The sequence below is a fragment of the Bos indicus genome, chromosome 3, assembly GCF_029378745.1.
Source record: "Bos indicus isolate NIAB-ARS_2022 breed Sahiwal x Tharparkar chromosome 3, NIAB-ARS_B.indTharparkar_mat_pri_1.0, whole genome shotgun sequence".
NCBI classification, from domain to species: domain Eukaryota; kingdom Metazoa; phylum Chordata; class Mammalia; order Artiodactyla; family Bovidae; genus Bos; species Bos indicus.
The window spans coordinates 6,969,527-6,996,766 of NC_091762.1; the positions used below are offsets into that span (position 1 = coordinate 6,969,527).

The following is a 27,240-nucleotide window of genomic DNA, read 5'->3' on the forward strand; positions in this document are numbered from 1 at the left end:
TTCATTTGTTTTTAAGCTTTATTTTATCACCCTTATCAAACAAACACACATCAAAAAGCATATCAACAGTGCATCTTATGGTAAGTCAGTTTACAACAAAACTGAACAAGGCAATCGTGTTTACAGATAAAGTTTTCAGCAAAAAAACTATATGCAATTCAGTTAATTGAAATGCTGTGTCCATACATTTTTAGCATATAGGAAAGTGGAAAATAAAAGTTCTTTGCTACTCAGCAAGAAAAAACATTTTTAAAAGACTTGAATAGAAATCAGAAATATAGAGATTTGAGAAAAGAATTTCTTGGTACTGATACACATCTACATTTATAGTCCCACTCAGTTATTTTTTTTTTTAATCACAAAAATATAAGACATCACCGAGAACAGAGAACCATAGTGCCAAGAAATGCCAAGAAATACCACTGAAACAACTGGTAGAAATGTTACAGACAGCTGTTGTGTACTGTAATATTCTTGTAGTTCTGAGGTGAAGGTAAACCAACAGGAGAGAATACTCCTTATAACTGGCTTTGGTTTAAGTGATCGTTCACATTTTTCTAACCATACCTTCTAAGCAAGAACACAGCTATTACATGTTATTGAGGGAAAACAGTAGTAGGTTTTAATATTCACAACCAACCACTCCAGTGCCGATACAGGAAGCCATAAATTCTCAAAATCTATTGATTGTAACTGGATTTCAAAGAGTGAACAAAAGAACAAAGATGGAGTCCTTTGGGGGGAAAAATCTGTTCTACCCCAGATTTGACACTGTTTGGAGGATATAAAGGAATGTTAAATTATTTAAGATTTTTTTTCAAAAAAAAAAAAAAAAAAGAATGAAGGAGTTAAATTCTGCTGGAAAGAGATATGACAGCTTTACACTCTGCAAAGTAAATATTCCACAGAGATGCATCTTAACTTTTTCTTTACTGTACTTAACACTACTTACTTCCATAAGGTGCTACAACACTGCAGCTAGTGCATACTAATGCCACCCACTGTACCCCATGTGCAAAGGGAAACAGAGATGGCTAGTCCCCAGTTGCTTTCTGATCCTTGATTTGCGTAAGTGTTGATGTATACCAAATACACAAAAGATAGAGTCTCATTTAAATATTTAGTTTTAAAAATTTGACCAAACTGAATATGGATATTTAATCTGGTCTCATACACTCTTAAAATAATTTTTTGGGCAAACAATGATGAGGAATGTATAGAAAAGGCAATGTTTCTATGTTACAGGTACCAAAGTTGGATTTTTAAAAATAAATATCATTTTTAGGTCATAAACTATATGAACAATTAATAACACCTTAAAAAGGAAGCCATTTTCTTCCCCTCATCTCTTTGTTTATATTACTTTTCTCTTCTTTACTCTTAAATCTGGGAGATTTTTGACAACCCATGCTAATAAAATAGCTATAGATAATTCAAAAAACTGAAAAGATTTTGAGTCCATAAATGCATGATTTTGGATGTGTGATACAGAACACCTCACTACATTTTCTTTTACACACTCACTATCCTGACATCATGAATACTATTAAGGAGACAGCTTAGAAAGGGAAGGGAATTCCAACTGGGACAGAACCGACTACATATAATTCTCTTGCTGACAATCAAGAGTTTATGATAAGAAATAGCTCTGATGTTATTACCTAAGAGTTTTGCAAATAGGAATAAAAATTCTGACAACTCCAGTTTGGGGTTTTTTCCTTCAGAGTGTGACTTATTTTCATCATACAAAGTAGTATAACAAAATAAGCTCTTTTACTTCACAACAAGGATCAACAGTCACATGGATCAATAGTCACATAAGGCAAGACGATACAGAATGCTCTGTTCTCTCTGATCACAAAGCTAATCATAAAACATACATGACTTTCAAAAAAGCCCTCGGTTTCCTTTAGGATGCCGAATAACTTGCAATCATTTGATAAATTTCCCATGAATTCTGGCACTGATAGTGCCACAAACATAAGTGCCATGATTATGACAACTCTCTGAAAAGCACAAATAAAGCAAATAAAACATTAATCCTTCTAAATAGTAAACAGTAATGGACAACAAAAGTGCTGAGTTGTAGGAAAATGAATACAAACTTCACATCAGGAGAACAAAGGTTATGTAAACCATGTATCTCATATCCTGAAGATCACCTTCATGACCACCCATAAACGATTTCCTAAATGCTCTCTGGTTTACAGGTACTTCTTTTACAGCCCATTTCTCCTATAAAAGCCCAAAATTGCAGCAAAAAGGTAAAACTGTATGCCTTCTTAAATGTCCATAAGTGCTTGTCAATCACATGTCACTGTGTTAATCTACTGGTCATTCACTGTGTGAATTAAAACATTTTTCACTGTGTTATCCAGTGAAAAACACTGGATAACAAACATGACATATCCTGTGGTGTCAGAGAAGACGCTAACCTAAAACAAAACAAAATCTCTAAAATTTTGGGTACTTCAAAAACTAAAACCATACTCCTCTATCACTAAGAAAATGTAACTTATCCAAATATACCACAAGAGGCTCAGATGAATTCCATTTCACAGAGATTCAACATTCTTTTATTCATTGAGAAAGCTAGAAAGGGATCCTAACCTGAAAAGGCTAACATTTCAAAAGTAAAGGTGATTTATTGAGCACCTTAAGAAATGGAAATTCTTTTGAGCTGTGACCAAAGTTTGGTCTGTATTGTGACCACAATTAACAAGAAATTAATTTTATCAGAGAGCTAGAGTAGTAAGATTTGAAGAAGGAACGTAGTATTAAAAATGGAACTACATCCAAGGAAGGATTAGATTCTGCTAGACAACTGTGACTTTCCATTATACGTAATACTGGGGGAAAAAACCCAAATATGAACAGTTTTACACATACAAAAAAAAAAAAGGCAAACCAAGGATGTGTTGGAGTTTTATACTACATGACTCAAACTAAAAGCTATTCCAAGGAAAAGGCAAAGGAGCAGTAACTACTATCATCTGGGAAGGTTTCACCCAAATGAGTTTTAATATTTTCCAGGAAACACAAGGCACTTGCTTAAATCTTTGAGTGTCTACACATCCACCAGACTAAAAGTCATGATGCGAGTCCATCTGTACCCTAACCTGAATAAAGCCACCTAGCACGTACCCTTGCATGAAAGGCCAGGTAAAACATGTGGTTACTGAGTGTCTCCCCCACCCCCACCCAGTAACTATGTCAGTATAATTACCATCAGCTACTATGGTGCTGATTTTCATTAAATTATAAAAAATAAAATGTCACGCTGCCAAGTATAACTAATAGCAGAAATTATGTAAGCTAGGCCTAATTTTATATGGTTAGGATAAAAGCCTAAGAAAATGATGCCAAAATGTCAGTTACCTGCATTTGAGAAATAACTCAAATGAGTCATAACACAGCATCTGAGTATTGTAACTCTGGCTACAATTTATTCCAGAAAGGTAACTGACTCCCTTACCAGCATGAAGCCCAGTGAACTAAGACAGAAACAAACTTTAGCCCATAGTTTCTCTTCTACTTCCTTTACACGGCAGCACTCTTTCTGGCAACATTCCTTATAATAAATTTGCAGGTACAAGTAACATGATTCTAGAAGAGAAGTTAAATAATAATTCAGATTTTTTTTAAAGGCTAATTTAACATAGCTCAGCACTCTTTTATTTAGCAGCCAGAGTACCTTTAAAAAGAAGGCAATACCTGTTTCAATGAAAACAGGGAGAAGGATGAGAAAAACTGTATTTATGGTTTTGTTCTAAAAGCAGCCATAGCAGTGGCTCGAGGCATAGCAGAGACATTTTTTTCCTAAAGATGTGCTATACTGATGGCCACAAAACAAGGAAGACATCCAGTAATAATAAATGCAATCAATCTCTTATTGCAAGAGGCTCATTTTGTTATTATGCCTTTAAATTGCAGCAAATAGTTTCTTTTGGCTAGTGCTATCTTTTACTGAGGCATCCAACCCCATTTATTCTTCTCTAAATACAGCATTAAAGTTTCGAAAGTGGCCAACTAGCCACCTCCTCCAAATATGTTTCCAAAGAACCAAAGATTTCCTACAGAATAATCAATTTACATGCCTTTTCTGGGACAAAAACGTACCAGGACAACATCATGGGACAATAAAGAAGAAACCTGAAGGCAAGAGGGAAGGAAGGAAGTACAGATATTAATTTAGGGAAAGAAAAATTACCTGAGATAAAATTTTCCCAAACTGGTAGGGGTTAAGTGAACACGAACCTTTGTTATGTTTACCCTACCTCTCCAAAAGAAATTTTTTTAAAACTTCAAGAAATCAAAATCTCTGTGTATGTATTTCATCCTAAAGGATGATGAAAACTGCATCTTTTAATATTTGGTTCAGGTTTTAAAAAGTTAGCAAGATTAAACTTCTTATAATATTAGAAGAGGGAGGAAAAATCTGCAAATGTCATCTTTGGTAGTAATGGGCTAAGAGCTATAAAATAACAATTTAAATCAAAGGAGGCATCTTTTTTCAATTTTGTGGCTCAAATATAAAACATTTAATTCAATGCATGATTACTTAGGCTCATCAGTTATTTTCCTCAGCACACTTAAAATCTAGTTAGCATCTTCTGTAATAGAATTCTACAGTGTTAAACACTACATATACTCATGATGAATACATCAACAATAAGACGATCAAAGAATGCTGTGAAATTCAGCATCAAGATGTTAGCAGCACACTGCATCATTAAGCTTAGAAGCCTACCTGCAGTTTATTTGTAAGGACTTTTCTTTTTGGTGCGGTGGGGAAGGGAAATGAGAAAGGTGTACGTGCTAACCAGAATACTTGCCCTGAAAAGAGCTCATTTGCACTGTGCTCATCAGTCTGTACGGAAGGACCTGGTGCTTTTAATCACCACAGAAGCTGCACCCACACAAACATTTATGTTTTAGGAAAGCTCAGGTCTCCATAATACTCTCTCCAATTTTCACCTGAAACCAAACCAGCTAATAAACCTCTGAAAGGGCCAAAATGAAAAACAATAGCTCTTCCTGCTCAGGGCACATATTAGAAGCTACTTATACAATTTTCCCTCGGGCACCAGGCCACAAGGTCTTTTGGCAAGTCATTATTTATCCTCCTTATACCAAATTTGGCTTCATAATAAATATTAAAGAGAGTTCTGAAGAATTAGGTAACTATGATTAACTAAAATATCAAATAGTAACTGTGTGAACAGGGTAAAATAATTCATCCTCTAAGACGTCAATTCTTAACTGGGCTCTCAATAACCTGCATGGCACCCACAGGGAAAACCATATGAGGAGCCTTCCAGCAGGGCAAGATAGAAAAGTGTTTTCCTTAGGAAAATAAATAAATAAATAAAATTTTCATTTAGTTACGAAAACAAAAAATTCATAACCTGTATATAACTTTTTTTGTATAATCAGTGCTTTATAAAGATTTCCTAAGATTTAAATCTCTGAAGACAATCTACTGTAAAGTGAGAGGAATCCATAATTATAATTCCTAAGAGCATGTAATCAACCTGTACCCATGAACTCATGAATACTAGTAGCCTCTACCTGGGGTCACGTTAGATTGCTATAAATCTTTTTAAGAATTCTTCATGAGTTTTTCTTTCTTTCTACTTCCACCTTATTATAGCTACACCTTTCTTAACTTCCTTGCAGTCAAAAGTCAGACCACCTGACCAGCTAGGATGCTTTCCTCTAACTTCTCTTCAGCTAAGGATAGACAAAGAATGGAGGAAGAGGAAAAGAAGGTGTGGGACAGAGATGAGAGAAAAAGGAAGAATAAAGAATCCTTGATTATGCACCCTTCACCTATTGTTTTTTCTTTTCCCTTCACTGAACAACTAATTCTTTCTTTTTAATCAATATAAATTTTCCATCATAGTAGGCAGAACTCTATCTTGAGAAATCTTACAATGATCCTAGCAGAGTCAGTACAAAACAGATGAGCTAATACAGGGTCGAAATCAGACCCTGAAAGATGGGGCAATCTATGTATACCAAAACTCTTACAAGAGTTTTCTCACTTTAAGAGAGTTTCAATGTAATCCAGTCTAGACTTGTGTGTTCTGGGCCTCTCAGGAATGGACTATTTTCTCATTTCATTGTTTCAGACACACCAACTCCCAAAAAACCTGTATCCTAAATCTTACAGACATTAAACAGGTAGGGAAGAAATGGGCATAGACTGTATTAACCCACAAGATTCACACTATAAAGAATGCTACTCAAATATTCTCTAACCTTTCATACCTGCACACTCACTCGAGCATACATACTAGACATAAAAATTGTGCAAGATCAAGCATCAGCTTTCTATTTTAAAAGCCTTAATTAAAAAAAAATATATAGATAGGCTCACCGCAGTTTCTTTAAAGGAATATTCAGTACTACAGTACTCCTTTAAAAAAAATCATAACTCAGTGTTAAGAACACAGTAGGGAACTGCTGCTTGACAATTACTTAGAATTACCGAGAGCATCCAGTGCCAACTACGGATATCAATAAGGAAGAACCACCTAACAACATAAAGGAATAATCTGTAGGTGATGTCACCAACGCTAACAAATTTGTTAATATTCCTATGACAGGATAGTATTCATCCCTGCTTCATGATCACATGAAAAAGTATCTTTTTAAGTTACATACTGAAGAGCAGCACTTGCCCTACTGCACAAATAAAAGATGCCCACATGGATGCTCTAAAACCCCTCAATGAATAGCTAAAAGGGCTTGTCCTAAGCAGTGCCTAATGTCTGCAACCCAGTCACTGCTTGAGCAATGGCTGCACATTAGCAGGATTGAATAAAGATACAAAGTATTCCCTTAAAATGGTAAGGGGGGGTACTCCTGCATTCAGATGTAGAATAACCCAGGAGATGGAAGAGGAGAAACAGGAAACAGTCCTCAGGTTACTGATTAAAGCAAAGTTTGATACAGATATCCCCTCTTGTAGGCACTCAGTGGGTAAAATGTAGCCACAACAAACTTTCCATCAAACATCCTTCCAGTCAGTAATTTCTGAGCAGCTTTGGAATCACCAGCATTGGCATACTCAACAAAGACCTGTAAGAGAATAGAGAAAACAAAGTAACTTCATTTTCATCAAAACTGTTTCAGAACAGTGCTTCTCCAACTTCCTGTGTGTGTGTGTGTGTGTGTGTGTGTGTATGTGTGTGTTGTGTGTCTCCCAACTTCCTGTGTGTGTGTGTGTGTGTGTGTGTGTGTGTGTGTTGTGTGTCTCATAACTATAGTAAGGAAGAAATTTAAAACTAGGTAATTTCCTTTCCTGCTGCTGCTGCTAAGTCGCTTCAGTCGTGTCTGACTCTGTGTGACCCCAGAGACGGCAGCCCACCAACATGGAGTGGGTTGCCATTTCCTTCTCCAGTGCATGAAAGTGAAGAGAGAAAGTCAAGTCGCTCAGTCGTGTCCGACTCTTAGCGACCCCATGGACTGCAGCCTACCAGGCTCCTCCGTCCATGGGATTTTCCAGGCAAGAGTACTGGAGTGGGGTGCCACTACCTCCTCCGAGGTAGCTGAAATACCTTCCTTTATTAGTCTAATTTAATTTATTGTGACAATCTAAAGCAACAGTTACAAGCAAGTACAATGACTTGCTCAGTTACTGTGTAAGTATGTGAACCAGGAAAGAACTGCCTCTCCCACCTCAGTTGGATGCCTCCTTTGTTACGTCAATATTCTTCAAACTGAGATGCGAGCATCCTAGGACGCTCAGAGATTTTCAAAGTGGAGGCAAGAACAGACAGACATCAATCTCCAGATTCTTAACTTTCATTTGTACATTTTCCTAAAATTGGATCTACCTGTAAGTTCAGGCAGGTTATCCCTTTTCATTTCCCCTCTCTTAGGAGCCCTTTTCCTAGCTGAAAAATCAAAGTATTTCCAAATCGCATAAAAACTTCCAGTATATAAAAAGAAACAACTTTAAATCCAATACTTTTTCTTTTTTTAATGAACTCTGCCTGCATTGGTAAACAAAGTTTCATGCCTTGCCTATGACTGGTCACGCAAATATTTCTGTTAAGGATGAAGTGTGACAAGGAGACCTAGGACATTCTGGCTTATGATGGGATTTTCCGAATTCATTAATATTGTAAAATGGACATGTAGAACTGATTCTGCTTCTTCCGTTCTATGCATTACTCTTAAAGACAAAGTTTGAGACCATCCAGTGCTAAAAATTGATGCTCATTTTACTCATCTTAGATATAGTTGATATTTTATATCTCCTTTTCTTCCAAAAACCAATGTGTTTAGCTATAGTTTCTAGCAATAAATACTTAAATATAAAAGGAAGATTAGATGATGTCCAATGAGAATATGAAGCTCTTTCTGATTTTTTAAACTGATCAGTAATTACTCCAAAATCTACTGACCAAAGTTCAATAAATGAGTAGACATGCACTTATAGAAGAAATACAATGCTTCCTATCTTACTCCTTGCTTCATAGATAACCTACAGTTTTACACATTCTATCACTGTAAACTAAATAAAGAGGAAACACATTTTATAACTTATTTTGTAATTAATTACAGTAGAGTTCTATCATTTTAATCTTGACTACTGTTTATAATTGTAAGAATTTTTCTATTTTCCAGTATTTTTTGAATATTCCTTAAAAAATTAACATGATTGAACTGAAAAATTCATGCTGACTTTACCAACTAGGCAACATCTTCAATAACTGAAAGAAGTTAAATCTGTGATTTTAAGAATTTATCAAAAGTTACATTCACTCTCCACTTAGAAGCTTATTTCTTTTGTTGATAAAGCAGCTTATTTTTTCTGCTCAGTCGTGTCAGTTCAGTTCAGTTGCTCAGTCGTGTCGAACTCTGTGACCCCGTTGACTGCAGCACGCCAGGCTTCCCTGTCCAGGATCACCAACTCCCAGAGCTTACTCAAACTCCTGTCCATCAAGTCAATGATGCCGTCCAACCATCTCATCCTCTGTTGCCCCCTTCTCCTCCTGCCTTCAATCTTTCCCAGCATCAGGGTCTTTTCCAATGAGTCAGTTCTTCACATCAGGTGGCCAAAATATTGGGAATATCACTTTCAGCACCAGTCCTTCCAAGGAATATTCAGGACTGATTTCCTTTAGGGTGGACTGGTTGGATCTCCTTGCAGTCCAAGAGACTCTTAAGAGTCTTCTCCAACACCACAGTTCAAAAGCATCAGTTCTTCAGCACTGATAAAGCCAGTGTCTTTTTGCTTATGAAAGTAAAAGTGAAAGTTGCTCAGCCATGCTGGACTCTGCGATCCCATGGAATGTGTAGGGGTGAATTTTCTGGTCCAGAATACTGGAGTGGGTAGTCATTCCCTTCTCCGGGGGATCTTACCAACCAAGGGATGGAACCCAGGTCCCCTGCACTGCAGGCGGGTTCTGTACCAGCTGAGCCTCCAGGGAAGCCCAAAGCTACACTGATGGCAGAGACGGTCTGGCCCAGTGACCTTCGGTTACAGGCCCAGCCGCTTCAGCTGCACCACGCTGCTGTTACTCTTTTCAGTCAAACTTATTTTTTTCATCACCCGGGTTCAATCCCTAGGTCAGCAAGATCTCCTGGAGAAAGAAATGGCAACCCACTCCAATATTCTTGCCTGGGAAATTCCATGGACGGAGGAGCCTGGTAGGCTACAAGATGGACACTTTTGCCCTGAAAAGACTCTTCCTGTTTTTCTATTTTGCCACTCAGATTGAGTCCGATCATGTTAATTCTTAATTCAAAATCTTCCAATACCTTTCCTTCTCGTTCCTTGATCTGTCCTATACTCCCATACTTCCTTGATCTAATCTCCCATTATACTCCATTCTTCTCATTTTGCATAGCCACACTGCCCTTCTCAAACCTACCAGGAATACTCAGGGCCTTGAAATTTGCTGTTCTCTTTGCTAGAATTCTCTTCCTTACCTCCTCCAAATTTTGTCTCAAGTGTAATCCATTATGTTCTTCCTCACCTGCTTATTTAAAACTGCCATCCACCCCTCCACAGCACTCTTTATATCTCTACTCCAATCTCTTTTTCTCCATAGCACTTATCATTATACATTCTTTTGTCTGCTTCATTCACTGTTGTATCCTACCTGTTATGCTCAATAAATACTGGTTGAATAAATAAACAGCAAGGATGCAGTTATTAGTATGCTCCTGACAATGAATGAGGTAAATGCTGTTATCACTAGACTGGCAATAATAACTTTTCATTAAGACGAGAGTGAAATTTCTTTCACTTTTTTTCAGTTGCCAAGAATTTTCCTAATATTTAACCATGAAAGACAAAATCCACAACCAGAGGTGATTTCACCAGGGGACATTTGGCACTGTCTAGAGACATTTCCGGTGTCACAACTGAGAAGGAGTGTGGAAAGAGGCTAATCCAGTGAGCAGAGGCCAAGGACGATGTTACACATCCTGTAACACACATGACAGCTCCCCAAACAAAGAATTACCGAGCTCAAATGTCAGTGATGTTAAGATTAAGAAACAGAATCAAACAATATTCTATTTTCGGGGGGGGGGGGGGGGGAACCTACAGATAAAAGAAAGACTTAATTTAGGATCACAGAGTTTTCTTCAGAAACTGTGATCATACTTTTAGCCTATACATTCTATAGATTAAAAAACTAAGGTTCCTCATAAAACAAGCCAAGTTGAAACTTGAACTCAGCTTTCAGGATTCTCAGTCCAGTACATTTTCCTTGTTTAAATTATCACTGATAATTCTATTACAATCAGAACCTAACCTAAATGGTTCTCCTACTGTACTTAATTAGAAAAAACTGGGCCAAATATTTCTGTAGCTGACCCTGACCTAAATTAGCATATGATTCAGCTGGCTGTATACAATGGCTTAAAAAGTAGATTAACAACTTAAAAAAATTTTTTTTAACTGATAAAAAGTACATGCATATTATAGAACTTTTGGAAAAAGAAAGAAGTACAAAAAAGTAAAAACCGTGATAATGCAAATTCTTAATTCCTAGCAACATTTTGTATGTATCTTTCTTTAAAATTAAAACATTTTGTACAGGATTTTAATAACCACTGAATCATTTTCAAATTATGAAAAATATTCACTTACTTGTCCTCTGCCAGGATTTTCTTTTGGAACAAGCAGAGATACCACTGGTCCATATTTTTGACATTCTTCTTTTACATCTTCTACAACATCTGGTTATTAATAAATACAGAAGTAATCACTTTGATGTAATTTGCGAGCATTCATTATTTTCAGATTTTAAATTCAAGAATACACAACTAGGTAATGAAATCATTTTCTGTAACTTTTAAAATTATGCTTAAGTTAAGAATAATATAAATGTAATGCATTTAATAATTTTTTTATATTTTAAATGTTTTAGTTAATACATTCAAATAATTTGAAATCCAAAAGAAAAGTCTTCTTGCAACTTTCCAAAATGTCATTCTGTTCCCCTCCCTGAAGACAATAAGCGTTATTAGCTTCTTCTGTAACCTTCCATAAACTTTATAAGCTTACACAAGCAAACATAATCATATATGCTTTAAATAAAAAGTTCCAATCTTTTTTAAAACTACATTTTTAGACCTTTCAATATCATTACACAAAATTTTCTCATTTATTTTTATGGTGATTTAATATTTCATTCTATAAATTCTCTAATGTGTCCTACTGATGAATAATTAAACTATTCTGAAACTGCTTGCCATTATAAACAATACTGTAACAGATAAACTTGTATATACATCTCATTTCACTTGTGTACTTCTAAATTAACTTTTTGGAAATGGAACTGCTAGGTCAAAATTCATATGAATTTGTAATTGCTAGAGTTACCAATTGGCTTTTCATATAGGTTCCAGTGACATATGAGAATATGTTTTCCTATACCTTACCCACATCTTCACTGTCAATGTGACAAGTGACAAAGATATCAGAGTACAGTATTAATATTTCAACAAATGAGAATGAAATATGTGTGTGAGATATATTGTACATTCTTTCATATAAATTGTGTCCTTTATCCACTATCTATTGGCTTGCGTTACAGGGGTTCTTTCTGTGGTAAGAACTGTAAATATTTTGTCTACGGCGGTTCACGTCACGGTAAAATTTGCTGAATCAGTATGTTGAATTCTGTGCACACTAGTGCACACTGTGCCTTCTCCACTCCAAGAATATGTGTATTTTAATCTCCTATGATTTTTTAGCTAATTTTTTTTCCTTTACTCTCTCCTGCCTGCCTGCCCTTTTTCCTTCCCTCCCCACCCTCTTCCTACTTCCTTGTTTTAATACTCTAATATATACAAAACTTGCAATTCATTTTGGTCTCAGTGGAAGGTTCAAATCTAACTTCTTCCCCGCTGCCATCAAGATTACAAAACAGCTGTCCTCACATGATTTCCAGCAAGGCAAGCTTACCCAAAACTAGTGTAATCTGAAGCTGACCTTGCTAATCAGAACTGACAAAGGTATTTAATGCTACTAAAAAGTCTGTTGCACTTTAGTTCATGTAAGACTCTTAAATATTAAGACTTAATAGCATGAACTGCAAGGAGATCCAACCAATCCATTCTGAAGGAGATCAGCCCCGGGATTTCTCTGGAAGGAATGATGCTGAAGCTGAAACTCCAGTACTTTGGCCACCTCATGCGAAGAGTTGACTCACTGGCAAAGACTCTGATGCTGGGAGGGATTGGGGGCAGGAGGAGAAGGGGACGACAGAGGATGAGATGGCTGGATGGCATCACTGACTCGATGGACGTGAGTCTGAGTGAACTCTGGGAGTTGGTGATGGACAGGGAGGCCTGGCCTGCTGCGATTCATGGGGTCGCAAAGAGTCGGACATGACTGAGTGACTGAACTGAACTGAAGCATTTAAATGTTTAAATGCCATTAAATGTTAAAATTAACATGTCAGCATTTAAATGCTTAATGTATTTAGAAGTAGCAAAAAAGGTGTTACACAGCAAGATACACAGGAAAGAACAGATACAGTCTACCCTAAGGTTTACTCAAGAAAGTTCACACTTGAATTTTACAGCAATCAAAATGATCAGGAGACACTTAAATACAGTAGGTAGACACTTAAAAGACTTAATAATTTGAAATAGATGTCAAGAGATTATTTAGAACTACTGTAAATGACCTAATTAAAACAATGCTGTTGTTGTTTAACTGCTAAGCTGTATCCAACTCTTTTGCAACCCCATGGACTGCAGCCCGCCAGGCTCCTCTGTCCATGGGACTTCCCAGGCAAGAATACTGGAGTGGGTTGCCATTTCCTTCTCCAGGGAATCTTCCCAGCGTAGGAACTGAACCCAAATTGCGCATGGGTGGTTCAGCGGTAGAATTCTCACCTGTCATGAGGGAGGCCCAGGTTCATTTCCTGGCCCATGCAGCCGCGGTGACCCTTTTTTGGGCTTCCCTTGTGGCTCAGCTGGTAAAGAATCTGCCTGCAATGCGGGAGACCTGGGCTTGATCCCTGGGGTGGGAAGATCCCCTGGAGAAGGGAAAGGCTACCCACTCCAGTATTCTTGCCTGGAAAATCCCATGGATGGAGGAGCCTGGTAGGCTACAGTCCCTAGGGTCACAAAGAGTCAGACACGACTGAGTGACTTCACTTTACTTCACCCACTCCAGTAGTCCGACCTGGAGAATTCCATGGACTATACAGTCCATGGGGTTGCAAAGAGTCAGACATGACTGAGTGACTTTCACTTCACTCCTGCATTACAGGGGGATTCTTTACAACTGAGCTACCTGGGAATTCCAAAACAATAATGAGGGTAAGAATATTATTTCAAATAAAAAGACATCCTAAAAAGTATAGATTGGAGATTCCTACAACTGTCACAGATTCAAAGAAATTAAGTTTGTTTCATTTGTTAGGTAACTATATTAAGCTGAGGGACATAAAATGATTTACCCTTACAAGAAACAGTGTGGTAAAACTAGCTCCATCAGTAATGGTTTAATTTTCCACAAAGAAAATGTTCAGTGCTAAGCAACTGCTATTTCTGAACTTCCCAAGTGGGGGAAGTGGTAAGAATGCACCCGCCAATGCAGGAGACACAGAAGACCTAGGAGACCTGGCTTCAATCTTTGGGGAAGATCCCCTGGAAGAGGAGATGGCTACCCACTCCAGTATTCTTGCCTGGAGAATCCCATGGACAGAGGAGCCTGGAGGGCTGCACTCCACAGAGTTGCAAAGAGTCAGACTGAAGCGACTTAGCATGCACACAATTGATATTTCTAAGTTTGGTCCTGCTTTTTAGTCCATTCACCACTCTGCTTCCAGAATGCTCTTATTAAACCCAAGTTTGACTATAACACTCTCCTAGTTTAAATTTTTAACAGCTCTTTATTGCATTTTACAATGGACAAATATTTATTGAATACTTATCAGAAGCCAGTAACTATTCTACCCCTGATACAAAGTTCTTTTGTGTAATTTACATTCCAGTGTTACTATCTCTGGGATTAAAGTCCAAATTCTCAAACGTATCAAACAAGTCTATTAGATACCTGTATTCTGGCTACCTTTTTAGCTTTAACTGACTGTTAAATATCCTAAGATACAGCCATTCCAAACAATTTACTGTTCTCTGAATATGCCACATTTTCTCTCATCTCTGTGTCTCTGAGCTACTTTTAGCTCAACCCCTCAACTTTTAGTCAAGCAACTTCAATTACTAACAGAACTCAGATATTATATGTCTGTAGAGATGTCTATTCATGCATCACTCAGACTGAGTTAAATAGCCCTCCTCTCTGCTCAGTACTTTACCATAACCTTCAGATTTATATAAGTAATCATTTACATACTTGTAGTTGTTTATAGAACTGTCTCCCCTATTACACTAAAGACAGGAAATAAATCCACAGTGGCAAGTGCATACTCAGTAAATATGTTTTGAGTCAATGAATTGTTAAAAGCAAAATAAATAAATAAGAGCTAAAAAGAAGTGAAAGCGTAGCGCAGATTAGCACAGACAGAAAGAAAGAAGTTGCTGGGAAAGATAATCTTCTTTCTTTATTTAGTAAAGGTTTATCAGATGTAAAAGAGTTGAAAGAGCCTTAGGAACTGTTCCAGTCTGCTGGGACTGCTGTAACAAAATGCCACACACTGAGTGGCTTCAACAACAGTCATTTGTTTCTCACAGTTCTGAAGGCTGGAATTCAAACATCAAGGTGCAGGCAGATTTGCTGCCTGGGTGTGGACAGCTGCCTTCCTGCTGGATACCCACATGGGCAAAGACAGAAAGAGGAGAAAGAGAAAGACTGCTCTCCTGTCTATTCTGTTTTAAAGGCTGCTAGTAACCCACTCCAGTATTCTTGCCTGGAGAATCCCATGGACAGAGGAGCCTGGGCGGCTACAGTCCAAGGGGTCACAGAGTCAGACACGACTGAGCAACTTCACTCACTCACTCAGTTCCATTAGAAGGGCCCCAGCTTCATGACCTAATCTAACCCTATTACCTCCTAAAGTCTCCAACTCTATCACACTGGGGCTTAGAGCTTTCTCATAGGAAACTGGTGGGGGACACATTAAATATACAGCAGGAGTCAAAAGTAAGTGTACTTTAGAGATCATATAGTTCAATATCCTCACTATATAAACTAGCAAAATATGAGAATGCTATGAAACGGTATGTCTATTCTACACAGGAAAGACACATTAAAATAAAATTTAGGAAGCCCTGACCTTCATATTCTTCTTCATTCTCAAGATAATCATCGTCCAGCACATTCAGCAGTCTTAGCACTGGCGTAGGAAGCATCACCAAATCTTCAATATGAGGGGCTGTTAAATTCATTACAACATGGTTAAATGCAAACTCCCCCAATAAACTGATGAATATTAGACAAAGGAGCTTGGGAATATAAATTAGTTCTGATATCTTATTTGATTATAAAATAACCAAGAAAAAATAAAGATGTATACAACTTACCAAAAGGAATGCTAAAGAATGGGCTGCACAATGCCATTTCAGCAGGAATTCTTCTGCTTGGATCATCATGAAGCATGCTAAAACACAAAAATAGGTATCTTTACATCAAATCTTTTGAAAATATAACCAATAAAGAAAATAAAAACGTCTAAATATTCACCACAACATTAATTATATTAGCATGACTTTCTGAATCATTCAACTACAAAAAATATTAATGCCATTTATGAGTAAACAGCTCAGTAAATTATTATACATACCTAAGACATACTACTATATTTTAATGTAAAATGTTTTTGATTAATAAACAACATAGGAAAATGATCCACATTCTGTAACACTAACTGAAAAAAAGCTAGACATAGATTTACGGTAATTGAATTAAAAAAAAAAAAAGAGGTGAGATGACTTTTGTCTTATTAAAGCCTCCTAATAATAAAGCAACTTGATAGCAAAATAAAAACAATCTATGGACAACATCTCTAACAAAAGTAAGTATCCTCACTAGACAACAAAATCCGAGTGGCTAGGGACAAACCATCAACAGCAGTAAGACTTGCACCATATGGGCATCTATGAAGACGGAACTTCTTCCGTTGTTTGTTTCTTTCTCTGAGAAACAACAGTTAGTCTGATGACCCAGAGAAAAAATAATCCCCCAAAACAGGTATTCACTAGAAAGCACAAAAAACCAATTTGAGAAAAGCAGTTTAAACTCAACTAGGGGTTGCACATTACAAATGAATACAAGGGGTCCTCTGTAAGATTTGAGGGGGCTGAAGTAATCTAGACACTGCTGCTGCTGCTGCTGCTAAGTTGCTTCAGTCATGTCCGACTCTGTGCGACCCCATAGACGGCAGCCCACCAGGCTCCCCCGTCCCTGGGATTCTCTAGGCAAGAATACTGGAGTGGGTTGCCATTTCCTTCTCCAATGCATTATAATCTCTCAAAACCAATCGGCTGAAGCTCCCGTCTAAGGCAGAGTCCTTCCTGCAGAGAAAAGAAATCTTGGGACAAGAACCCATATTGATGGGGTAAATGAAAATTGAGAGAGAAAGAGACAAAGACATCAGGAAAAAGCAAGGAAAGGGAAGAGCCAAGAGGACTGCAAGGAAAAAAAAAAAAACCACTACACAAAACAACAGAAGAAGGAGCTATGTATAGTTAGAAAAGCTACGGCTGCTGCTGCTAAGTCACTTCAGTCGTGTCCAACTGCGTGTGACTCCATGGACTGCAGCCCACCAGGCTCCCCCGTCCCTGAGATTTTCCAGGTAAGAACACTGGAGTGGGTTGCCATTTCCTTCTCCAATGCATGAAAGTGAAAAGTGAAAGTGAAGTCGCTCAGTCGTGTCCGACCCTTAGCGACCCCATGGACTGCAGCCCACCAGGCTCCTCCATCCATGGGATTTTCCAGGCAAGAGTACTGGAGTGGGGTGCCATTGCCTTCTCCGAGTTAGAAAAGCTACACCTTCCTAAATTTAGGAAAATGAATTTCCCATAAAAATGAGCCACAAAGTATTATAACAAAGTTACTAGACAAGGAAAGAAGACTGCAAAATAACCTGCCCTCAGACAACAAATGCATGCAAGAAAGACATGACCACAACACACAGGAACACCATAACCAACCATCTGAAAATGAGGCCAAGGCATTTTTTACAGATACAAGATATTAAAGAGTAACATAAATCAAAATTAGAAAATATCAAAAATCAGGTAACTAAAAGAATTAGGAATAAAAGGAAAAAAATCATTACATAAACTAAGCTTAAGCTAGAAGTAACATAACGATGAATAAAAACAAAAGATGATGTCCAGAAAGGAGAAAAAATTGTTAAATCAAAAAGAAATGACAAAACAAATAAAAAACTATTCAAGAGAGTGATAATACTGAATAGTCAGAGAAAATCTATTAATAATGCATATAGAATGGGAGTGTTTGAAGGAAAAAAAAAGCAAAGTAATGGAACAAACACTAAGAATTGTAACTTAAGAATACTTTCATAGAACAAACAAAAAGATCTAAAACTACATATTTCCTGAGAATTCAGACCCAAAGCAATCAAAATCTATTATTCTGGTAAAATCACTAGACTTTTAACAAAAACATGAAATCCTCGCAGCATTTACACCAAAAGACCAAATTACTTAAAAACAAAGTGTCATCAGCACTCTGCTTTCAACAGCAACACTATTTGCTACAAGAAAATGGACTACAGTTGACCCCTGAACAACTTCAGGTTAGGAGTACACCCTTTCCCCAGCTGAAAATCCATTTAACTTAGAGCTGGCCCTCCATATCCAGTTTCTCTGTATCCACAGTTCTGCACCGCAGATTCAACCAACTGCACATCATGTAGTAACAAAATCTGTGTATAAATGGACTCATGTAGTTCAAACCCATGCTATTCAAGGATCAACTGTAATATGTTTAAAATGTTCAAGAAAAATGTCTGCCAAGGATTTTTATACTCAGATAAACAGAGGCTTAGAGGGTAAAGCGTCCGCTGCAATGCGGGAGACCCGGGTTCAATTCAATTCTTGAGTCAGGAAGATCCCCTAGAGAAGGAAATGGCACCCCACTCCAGTACTCTTGCCTGGAAAATCCCATGGACAGAGGAGCCTGGGAGGCTGCAGTCCATGGGGTCGCAGAGAGTCGGACACGACTGAGCGACTTCAGTAAACAGACTTTCAAGTGTAATAACACAGTTTAACTATTATTAACAAGCACGAACTCAGAGAATATTAATCCTACAATCAAAAGAACAAGCTTAAGTACACTAAAATGATTAGAATACAAGGACCAGTGATGAACATTAAATATCTAGTTACACACAGAACTAAGACTAAATCAGAGTGTTTGAAAAATAAAGAGTGCATAGCATGTAATAGCCGTATAATCTGACAACACGGTTATAACTATTTTTCAAATGGGAGAATAGGAAGAGCATATGCAAAACCAACTGTTTTCAGTAATCATACTATAGCACTATTATTGAGACTGTTTTAGTGTAATGTGGAATAAAGCAAATGAGTAACAACGAAATATTCTAATCTGGCATTCTCTTTGTCCTTAAGAACCAGAATTCTTGACATAAAAGCAAAGAGGTATAAAACAGAAGTAAAAACGCTGTGGTACTGAACTTAAATGAGAAATGTCAGTGCGAACTCCACCCACTTAACAGGCCTAGAATCAATCACCCCCCCAACAGCAATGTGTATTCTTAATACCCAGACTATGGTTTTGAGAGCTTGTTTGGGCTTCCCTGGTGGCTGAGCTGGTAAAGAATCCACCTGCAATGTGGGAGACCTGAGTTCGATCCCTGGGTTGGGACGATCCCCTGGAGAAGGGAATGGCTACCCACTCCAATATTCTGGCCTGGAGAATTCCACGGACTGTACAGTCCATGGGGTCGCAAAGACTCAGACACGATTGAGTGCCTTTTACTTGGAGGTTCTAGCAGAGAGCACAGCTACTCATATACCCTTGACCAAAGACTGGTTCTCTTCTATCGGGGATGGTCATCCACTTCGACCCAGCGCACAGCTTCGGGAGGGCCGTACATGGAGCTGTGCGGGAGGGAGGAGACACCTGCCCAGTCAGCCAGTTTAGCTGAACAGGGTGACAGACGTCACAACCAGATGGCCTCACATCCCAGACTGCGGGAAACACTACTTCCTACTAAAAGAAACCAGGCTTCTTAGAGAAATGGCTACTTCTAAGTCTGGAGCAGGAAATGTATACTTTGAACTGGAAACATCTTCTCATACCAGATAGTGATGAAGCTATTAAAGATAGCAAGGTATGCCAAAGCTAACCTGCAGAGCCTCACATTCATCAAAGATGAGATAATTTCAGTTTCAATTAGGATAAGAACTGCAACGGACTGAACTACACCAAATATATTTAGATTCATTAGTTAATACTGATATTTTGACCTTTCAAAAAGGAAATGATCCACTTTGAAAGATGATAAGGAACCAATTCATTATGAAAACAAGCTAATTAAGAGAACCAAGCGTTTATTTCATCTTTAGTTAACTAAACGAGGAGACTAAGAACATCACTGTTCTACAATCCCTAACAAAGTAATGGATCTAGGCATTGAGTATTAACAGCTGTTAACACATCAAATGGAGATAGCCACCTTATGTGCTAACCTAAAAAAACACAGTACCATATATACAACCACCAATTTACAGAAAATAGGGCAATATGTTAAACCATACTACAATAACACCATCTGTAAAATTCAGACTGTGGACAACTATACTGAGTCAGCAATCCAGGCTGTTCAACAAATAAACAAGGGAAAAGGAGGGTAGGAGATGGAAAGGGACCTTTTAAAGTAAATGAAACTTAAAAGTGTTCTTAACAGAAGAGCAACATTAAACTATAGTATTTAGGGATGCACACTTAGGTAACAGAACTATAATAAAAACAAGGAAGTAATAACCATGAAATCAGGGCAGCGGTTCTTTAAGGAGGAAGAAGGGGCTTGCAATTGGGATGGAGTACACAGAGGACTTCTAGAGTGGCTGGTAAAGTTCTATTTCTCAACCTAAATGGTAGATATAAAAATATTCCTAAGTATTCACTAAGCTATGCATTTTTTTTCAGTATTTATGTTTTAGTCTAAAAAAAGAAAGGTCTGAATGATTTGCATGCATACACAACAAAATACGAAGGAAAATACTGAAAAGAAATAGAGCAAAGTGCTAACACTAGAAAATGAGCTTATAATTACTCATCACAATTTTTTATAGCTTCCAAATCTAGTATTAGTTGCAGAAAGAAAAAGAATAAAGTTATCATTAAAAACAAAAAAAACTCTCAAGCTAAATGACAAAGTCAATGCTAAAACTGAGACTTCTAAGTCTATCTTAGAATCCATGATATAATTTGACTTCTATCCTAGAATCTATAATGTAATTTTACACTGCCTCTTTTCAATGTAAAATGCAACATGCAATATCTAGTATCAGCTACAAGCAGCTGCTTAAAACTACTGTAATTTGTAAAACATACACACAGACACACAAATATGTACACATAAAACTGGTGAGATCTGAGTTCCATGTACTGTAATATCCATTTCCCAGTCTTGACATTGTACTCAAGATTTTTAAGATGTTACCACTAAGGGGAATGGGTGAAAGCGAAACACTCTATCTGTCCCCAAAGTTTTCAATGGTAATTATTTAAAGTATAATATATAATTACTTTACATGAAACATTATTTTGGCGTTCCAAAGTAAACTTGGTCTTTAGTTAGTAAAGACTCTTTAAACACCTATTCTCCATTTTCAGAACTGGCAGCGTTACAGAAGGCCCAACATACAGTGACTCGTCATCTATCTTCCACTGAGCAGCGTAAGAGCCTGATACCTGGTACTAGCCATGAAAAAAAGAACACTCTTTTGAAAATAAATTTACTACAATGACTTGACTACTTTGTTTCTTACTAGAAACCAGTCTGTATAGAATATCTAAAGATTTTTAATTCTAAGGAAGCAAAACCTGTACATGACTAAGCAAACCAGAAAATAATATAAATCCTTTCAGGAAAAAAAGCAAGTTTAAAGTACATGTAATGTACCTTTTGATAAGGTCTCTTAGGTGATAGGCTGGAATTGCGGCATTCACCACTGCTTTACTGGCAAATATGTGATCAATAATAGCAGAACTATTTGCCTAAAAAGACAGAAAAGTCCTTCTTTGGTTATCCAGTTCAGTCCTTATTTGTTGAGTACTAGGCACACAGCACTGAACAGTTTGATAAGTTAAATATAACAGAAAACACTCTCTTCTAAAAGATTATTATCTTTACGAAGGAGATTGCATACATTATTATAAAACTTCTAGAGAAGAGGAATTTTTTCTCTATTCTCAGTATCTAACACTGTGTGAACATTTACTAGGTGAATGAATAAAGAAACAAATACCAAGCAACCACACAGAAACGTAATTTAACGCAAACTGAGAAAATAAACGTGTGCTAGGTGAGTCAGAGTGTCCTCATAATGAGTCCTCAATTGGTTTTCAGATGGAATAAAATCAACTATCAAGGAGAAACCAGGGCAGAATTTTAAAATTGCACTTGTCACATTATTCATACCTTAAATCCTTGTGGAACATTACATTTTCTCCAGGAGTACTATGGAAGTGTGTACATGAGTCAAAACACTCAATTTATCATCATCACCAAATATCAATACTTACCACAGGCCACACACGATGCTAAGAATTAGATATCATTTCAACACTCTTATCATCATTTTACTGAAAGCAAACCACAGTTTAGTAAACCTAAATAAGTAACTTAGAGGTGAAGGGAAGATATAAACCCTAGAGATTTAACTTCAGAGCCTAAGCTCATATTTGGTAATTGTGCCTCCACAGAAAGTGATAAAATACAGAATGATATTTTTATCTAGGGGGCAAATAGTGGGGACTGCTTTAATACACATCAGCCTCTAAATTTCACCAAAAAAGAAAAAAAATTAAATGCCTAAGTTAATAATTAACTAGATCACTGAATGTGATCTAATTCTAACTGGCCCTGTCCTAAGCAGAAAAAGTCCAAAGAATTCAAAGTGAGTCAAGCCTAATGCAGGAAATTGATGTGTTTATCTGTATAAGCACTAGAGAAAGTACCCCCAAAGTACACTGGACTGTGTGCAGGTACTAATGACAAAGAGTGATACTGGTTTTACTCCAATAGCAGCATTTTTTTTTTGCCAAATGTAAGGTACAACTACTAGCCTATTAAAGTATTCCTTCCAAGAACTGTTTCAACAGACCTAGATGACTAGGGGTTTAAGAGAAATAAAACTCTGTAGCAGCCACACACTAAGTATTATATGCTCAAAAAAATACTTGCTTATCAAAATCAGTAATTCCTAAACACTGTATTGCTTTTCAAACACCTAGTCTAAAAGAGACTGATACCACCACAACATTCAAGCCGCAATACATTTGAAAAAATTCTTAACTCACAAATATGCACAAAGTAAATTCCTATGTCAGTTGGAACTTACAACCCATGTTCCCAAGCAAACAATGTTATAAGCAACAGTCACTTTCTCAGGACAGTTCACATATAGAGCACAAATAGGAAGCAGCGTGGAACTGTGGACAGAACACTGAACTTCTGACTACGAGGGGCAGAACATCCAGTTGTATGACCTTGAGCTACTGGTTTTACATATTCGTGCCCCCAGGTTTTCACATGTAAATAACCAATATCCATTCCAACAATCCTCACAGAATACTACTGTATTAGTAATATTTTAGAATGTAATACAATTACTTTACTAAACAAACCACTTTTGCTTCCTCAGGAAAAGGCATTCATTCAAACACTTTATTAAGCACTTACAACATGCCAGGCCTCAGCTAAAAACGGTGGGCATGCAATGCTCCCTAGCGCATCTGTAGCTATGGGACTGAGGAGTAAGTAGCATTAAAGGTAGTAAGGGGAATATGGAGGCGATAAAGCAATCAGAGACCTCAACGAAAATCATTATAAATTGAGTACTCTTACACTGGGATTAAGGACCTGAAAGCAAAACACAGGTTCAGTTTACCTTCCATTCCTGAGATCTGACTGTATGTTTCAATTTCATTCCTGAGAACATTTCCAGTAAAATGATTCCTAGGCTCCACAGATCAACAGCTGAGGTACATTCTGTATCACTCTGCAGGCCAGCCTGGGCCAAGCAATTCTGCAGTTCTGCTTCCGGAGCCCGATACCCGTCTGTCTGAATATACTTTACATCCTAAAGAAAATGAGTAAGTATTATAACCAATCAAAAACTGCCCACCTTCCAGCCATCTCTACAGTGTATTTACCTCTCAGAATGTGTGATAAGCCAATGTCACACTAAATGCCAGAATTTTTAGTCCTTGGCGATCATAATTCTTTCGTTCATTAACTGGATAGTTCTCAAAGGCAAGCTGCACACTTTCCATACAACTGCTCGTTTCTTTAGATACTCTCTTGCCTATGAGGCACTGCTGAAAAATAAGGACACTCTGCAAAGAGCAGATAAACTATGGAGAATGGGCCATTTGCCAGAACTGTCATGTGAGTTCTTCCATTAGAGTCCCAAGACTGAAGACATCAGTAACAGTAATTCAACAATTAACCAAACGCTCAAAGAAAAACAGTGTTCTGTGTAAAGTACTTTTAAAAATTTCAGAGCCGTCTTGTATTAGCTCTCCCTACCTGACTCAAACACGCATATTAGACACTCAGTCGTGTCTGCCTCTTTGCAACCCCATGGACTGCAGCCTGCCAGCCTCCCCTGTGCATGGAATTCTCCAGACAAGAATACTGAAGTGGGCAGCCATTCCCTTCTCCAGGGGATCTTCCTGACCCAGGAATTGAACCTGGGTCTTCTGCATTGCAGGCAGGTGCTTTACCATCTGAGCCATCAGGGAAGCCCCAAATATCTGTTAAGTCTCTACTAAATCACCTCTGTTATTTAAAAATATTTGTTTTAGACCATTGAGGGGCTCGGGAGAGAAAGTATGTCTTACCTGATTGCCTTCTTTGAAGCTGAGTCCAAAGTCAATGAGTTTAAAACATTCATTCTCGGCACTCCACAATATGTTACGTGGCTTGAGGTCTGCATGGACATAACCCTCATGATGAAGAAAAGCAAGGGCCTCTAGAACATCTCTGGCACAGTGCTGTATCATCCACATGGAACAACCCTGGTGACTGGAATATAAAAGCAATTCCGAAACACTGACATCCAGGAGTTCAAGCAACAGACAGCGTGATGGCACATTTGGAGAGAAGTGGATTGTGAAGACTCCATACAAAGTCACTAGAAAAGAAATTAATTACAATAGTTTAAAAACCAGACTCAGAATGAGTGACTATTAAAGTAGATAAATATCGGGGGGAGTCTAGAGAAGGGTAACTTTAATGAACAAGCCGCTATGATTTATTTTTCTCGTGAGTAAGATTTTTGGGCAACTCAGTTATTTTAACAAAATAAGATGAGATGACCTTCAGCAGCAAATTACTACTAAAAGATATTAAATATGACACAATAATTCAAACTGTTTCCCAAGCACTCAGTGATGGGTGAATATGCACTTAGGGTGCCAAGCAAAACTGATCAGAAGAAAAATCCAAATACTAAGTACTCTTAACCTAAATGTCACAACACGGAAAATCGAAACTGAAAATCCTTTCCTGATTCAGAATAGCGCTCTATTATCTAAATATTAAAAGGAGAGATTAAGACATTCAAGATGACATTTTAACAATCTTGTAGAGATTCATCAAGTCCTTAGGCCAAAAAAATTCCCTCCTAAATAGCCAGGTTATATACACCATTTGGCAACCCTTGAAAAAGAAAAGGGAAAAAAAAGCAACACTAGTATTAAGACATTCTTCTTTAAATGGTAGTATTAAAGAGGTCACTCTTTAAATTAAATATGGATCATGTCTGCCGGGAAGTAAGACATTTATAAAGCCATAACTAATTACAAGCTCTCTGTTGGTATAATAAGAATGAAAACTGTTTTCGTAGATCAATCACCAGTAATCATTATATATCTTACATTCTAAATATCTGAATGATGAAACATGGTCTTACCTGGCTAAAAGTATAAAGTTCACATGTATAATTTTCACACTTCCATACGAACACCTATGTAAAATTTAGGAGTCATTTCTCCCAAACCCATACCAAATATGTATCAAGAACAACCTATACGAGTTATTAGTATTGACGTCACAAGTACGAGAAATATTTCCCATTTTTCACTGGTGTGCAAAGATTCAAAAATTTCCGTACAAGAGATGACAATCTACTAAAGATACACCTCCTTTCACTTGAGAAGACAATTCTCTGTGCAACATTCTCTAATGAGAACTGAAGCAAAACAGAATTTACTGAGCATCTACTACGAGCAAAGCAGACAATCTTCCCCGTACTGCAGAGTGAAAGGGGGATGGGAAACGGCCTTGTACCCGGTGATGAGTACAGGACAAGACCCACTTCTCCAGCCTAAAAGACGGAAGACGGAACGCCAGGCTGAGAGACAGCACGCTAAAACTGGGACCTGGGCAAAACAAGAAGGGAGACAGCGGCAATTACCGATGTTCCTGTGACCCTGCAACTGCTCCAGCGCCGCCCTCTCTTTGCGGAAACCATACTCGGCGGCCGAGGCCGCAGCCCCGGTGGTTCCTGGCGGTAGGAACTGCTTCAGCGCTCCTGGGGGCGAGCCGGGTGTGCCGCAGCAGCGCACCCGATACACCGAGGCCGAGGAGCCGCTACCCAGGCGGCTCTGTACCTGCCACAGCCGCCCGAAGGCTTCCAGAAACCGCGGCGGCTCCGCGCCCCACGCGCAGCCGGATCCCGCCATCGGTGCGGACTGAGGGGGCTGACACGGAGCTGACTCGACGCCCGGGGCAGGCCGGCAGGGCCTGCGGTCACATCCCCGCCTGCCGGACCAGCGGCTCCGCAGGGACGGGCCTGCAGCCGCCTCACTGACTGCCGGGACCTCACGCCGCCATGACACCGGAAACCGTCTCCTGGGGCGGGGTGGGGAGGGAGGTCCCAGAAGCCGGAAATAGGGGAAGAGCCAATCCTGCCGGCCGAAGGAGGCGGGCCTAGCGGGGGCAGGCTTCCTACTGGCTCAGACTGTAAAGCATCTGCTTACCTGGGATGCAGGAGACCTGAGTTCGATCCCTGCGTCGGGAAGATCCCTTGGCGAAGAAAATGGCAAACCACCCCAGTACTCTTGCCTGGAAAATCCCATGGACAGAGGAGTCTAGTAGGCTACAGTCCATTGGGTCGCAAAGAGTCGGACACGACTGAGCGACTTCACTTTCACTAAGAAGAAATGCAGGAAAGCTTGCTTTTGATAGGGACAGAGTAAAGGGATAAAGGAGGTGATTAAATAGTGACTCTCACTAGGGGATTGTAAGTAGAAAAAAATACGGGTTCAGTTCAGTTCAGTCACTCAGTCGTGACCGACTCTTTGCGACCCCATGAATCGCAGCAGTCCAGGCCTCCCTGTCCATCACCAACTCCCGGAGTTCACTCAAACTCATGTCCGTCGAGTCAGTGATGCCATCCAGCCATCTCATCCTCTGTCGTCCCCTTCTCCTCCTGTCCCCAATCCCTCCCAGCATCAGAGTCTTTTCCAATGAGTCAACTCTTCGCATGAGGTGGCCAAAGTACTGGAGTTTCAGCTTTAGCATCATTCCCTCCAAAGAAATCCCAGGGCTGATCTCCTTC

The 27,240-nt window shown here is 38.5% G+C and overlaps 1 protein-coding gene and 2 non-coding genes across 3 annotated transcripts; 1 reads left to right on the plus strand and 2 right to left on the minus strand.

Moving 5' to 3' along the window:
- Window positions 1–26,535, minus strand: UHMK1 (U2AF homology motif kinase 1). Its single transcript, XM_019986958.2, has 8 exons — window positions 26,095–26,535; window positions 24,518–24,810; window positions 23,563–23,754; window positions 21,573–21,667; window positions 15,973–16,049; window positions 15,726–15,824; window positions 11,120–11,208; window positions 1–7,086 (listed from the first exon to the last, which is right to left on the minus strand). Exons 1-8 carry the CDS (start codon window positions 26,360–26,362, stop codon window positions 6,940–6,942), a joined length of 1,260 nt encoding a protein of 419 aa, XP_019842517.2. The 5' UTR covers window positions 26,363–26,535; the 3' UTR covers window positions 1–6,939.
- On the plus strand, window positions 13,348–13,418 carry TRNAD-GUC (transfer RNA aspartic acid (anticodon GUC)). The gene has a single exon. It is a non-coding gene; the product is annotated as a tRNA-Asp (tRNA).
- Window positions 24,346–24,418, minus strand: TRNAC-GCA (transfer RNA cysteine (anticodon GCA)). Its single transcript has one exon. It is a non-coding gene; the product is annotated as a tRNA-Cys (tRNA).
- Window positions 26,536–27,240: the final 705 nt, after the last annotated feature.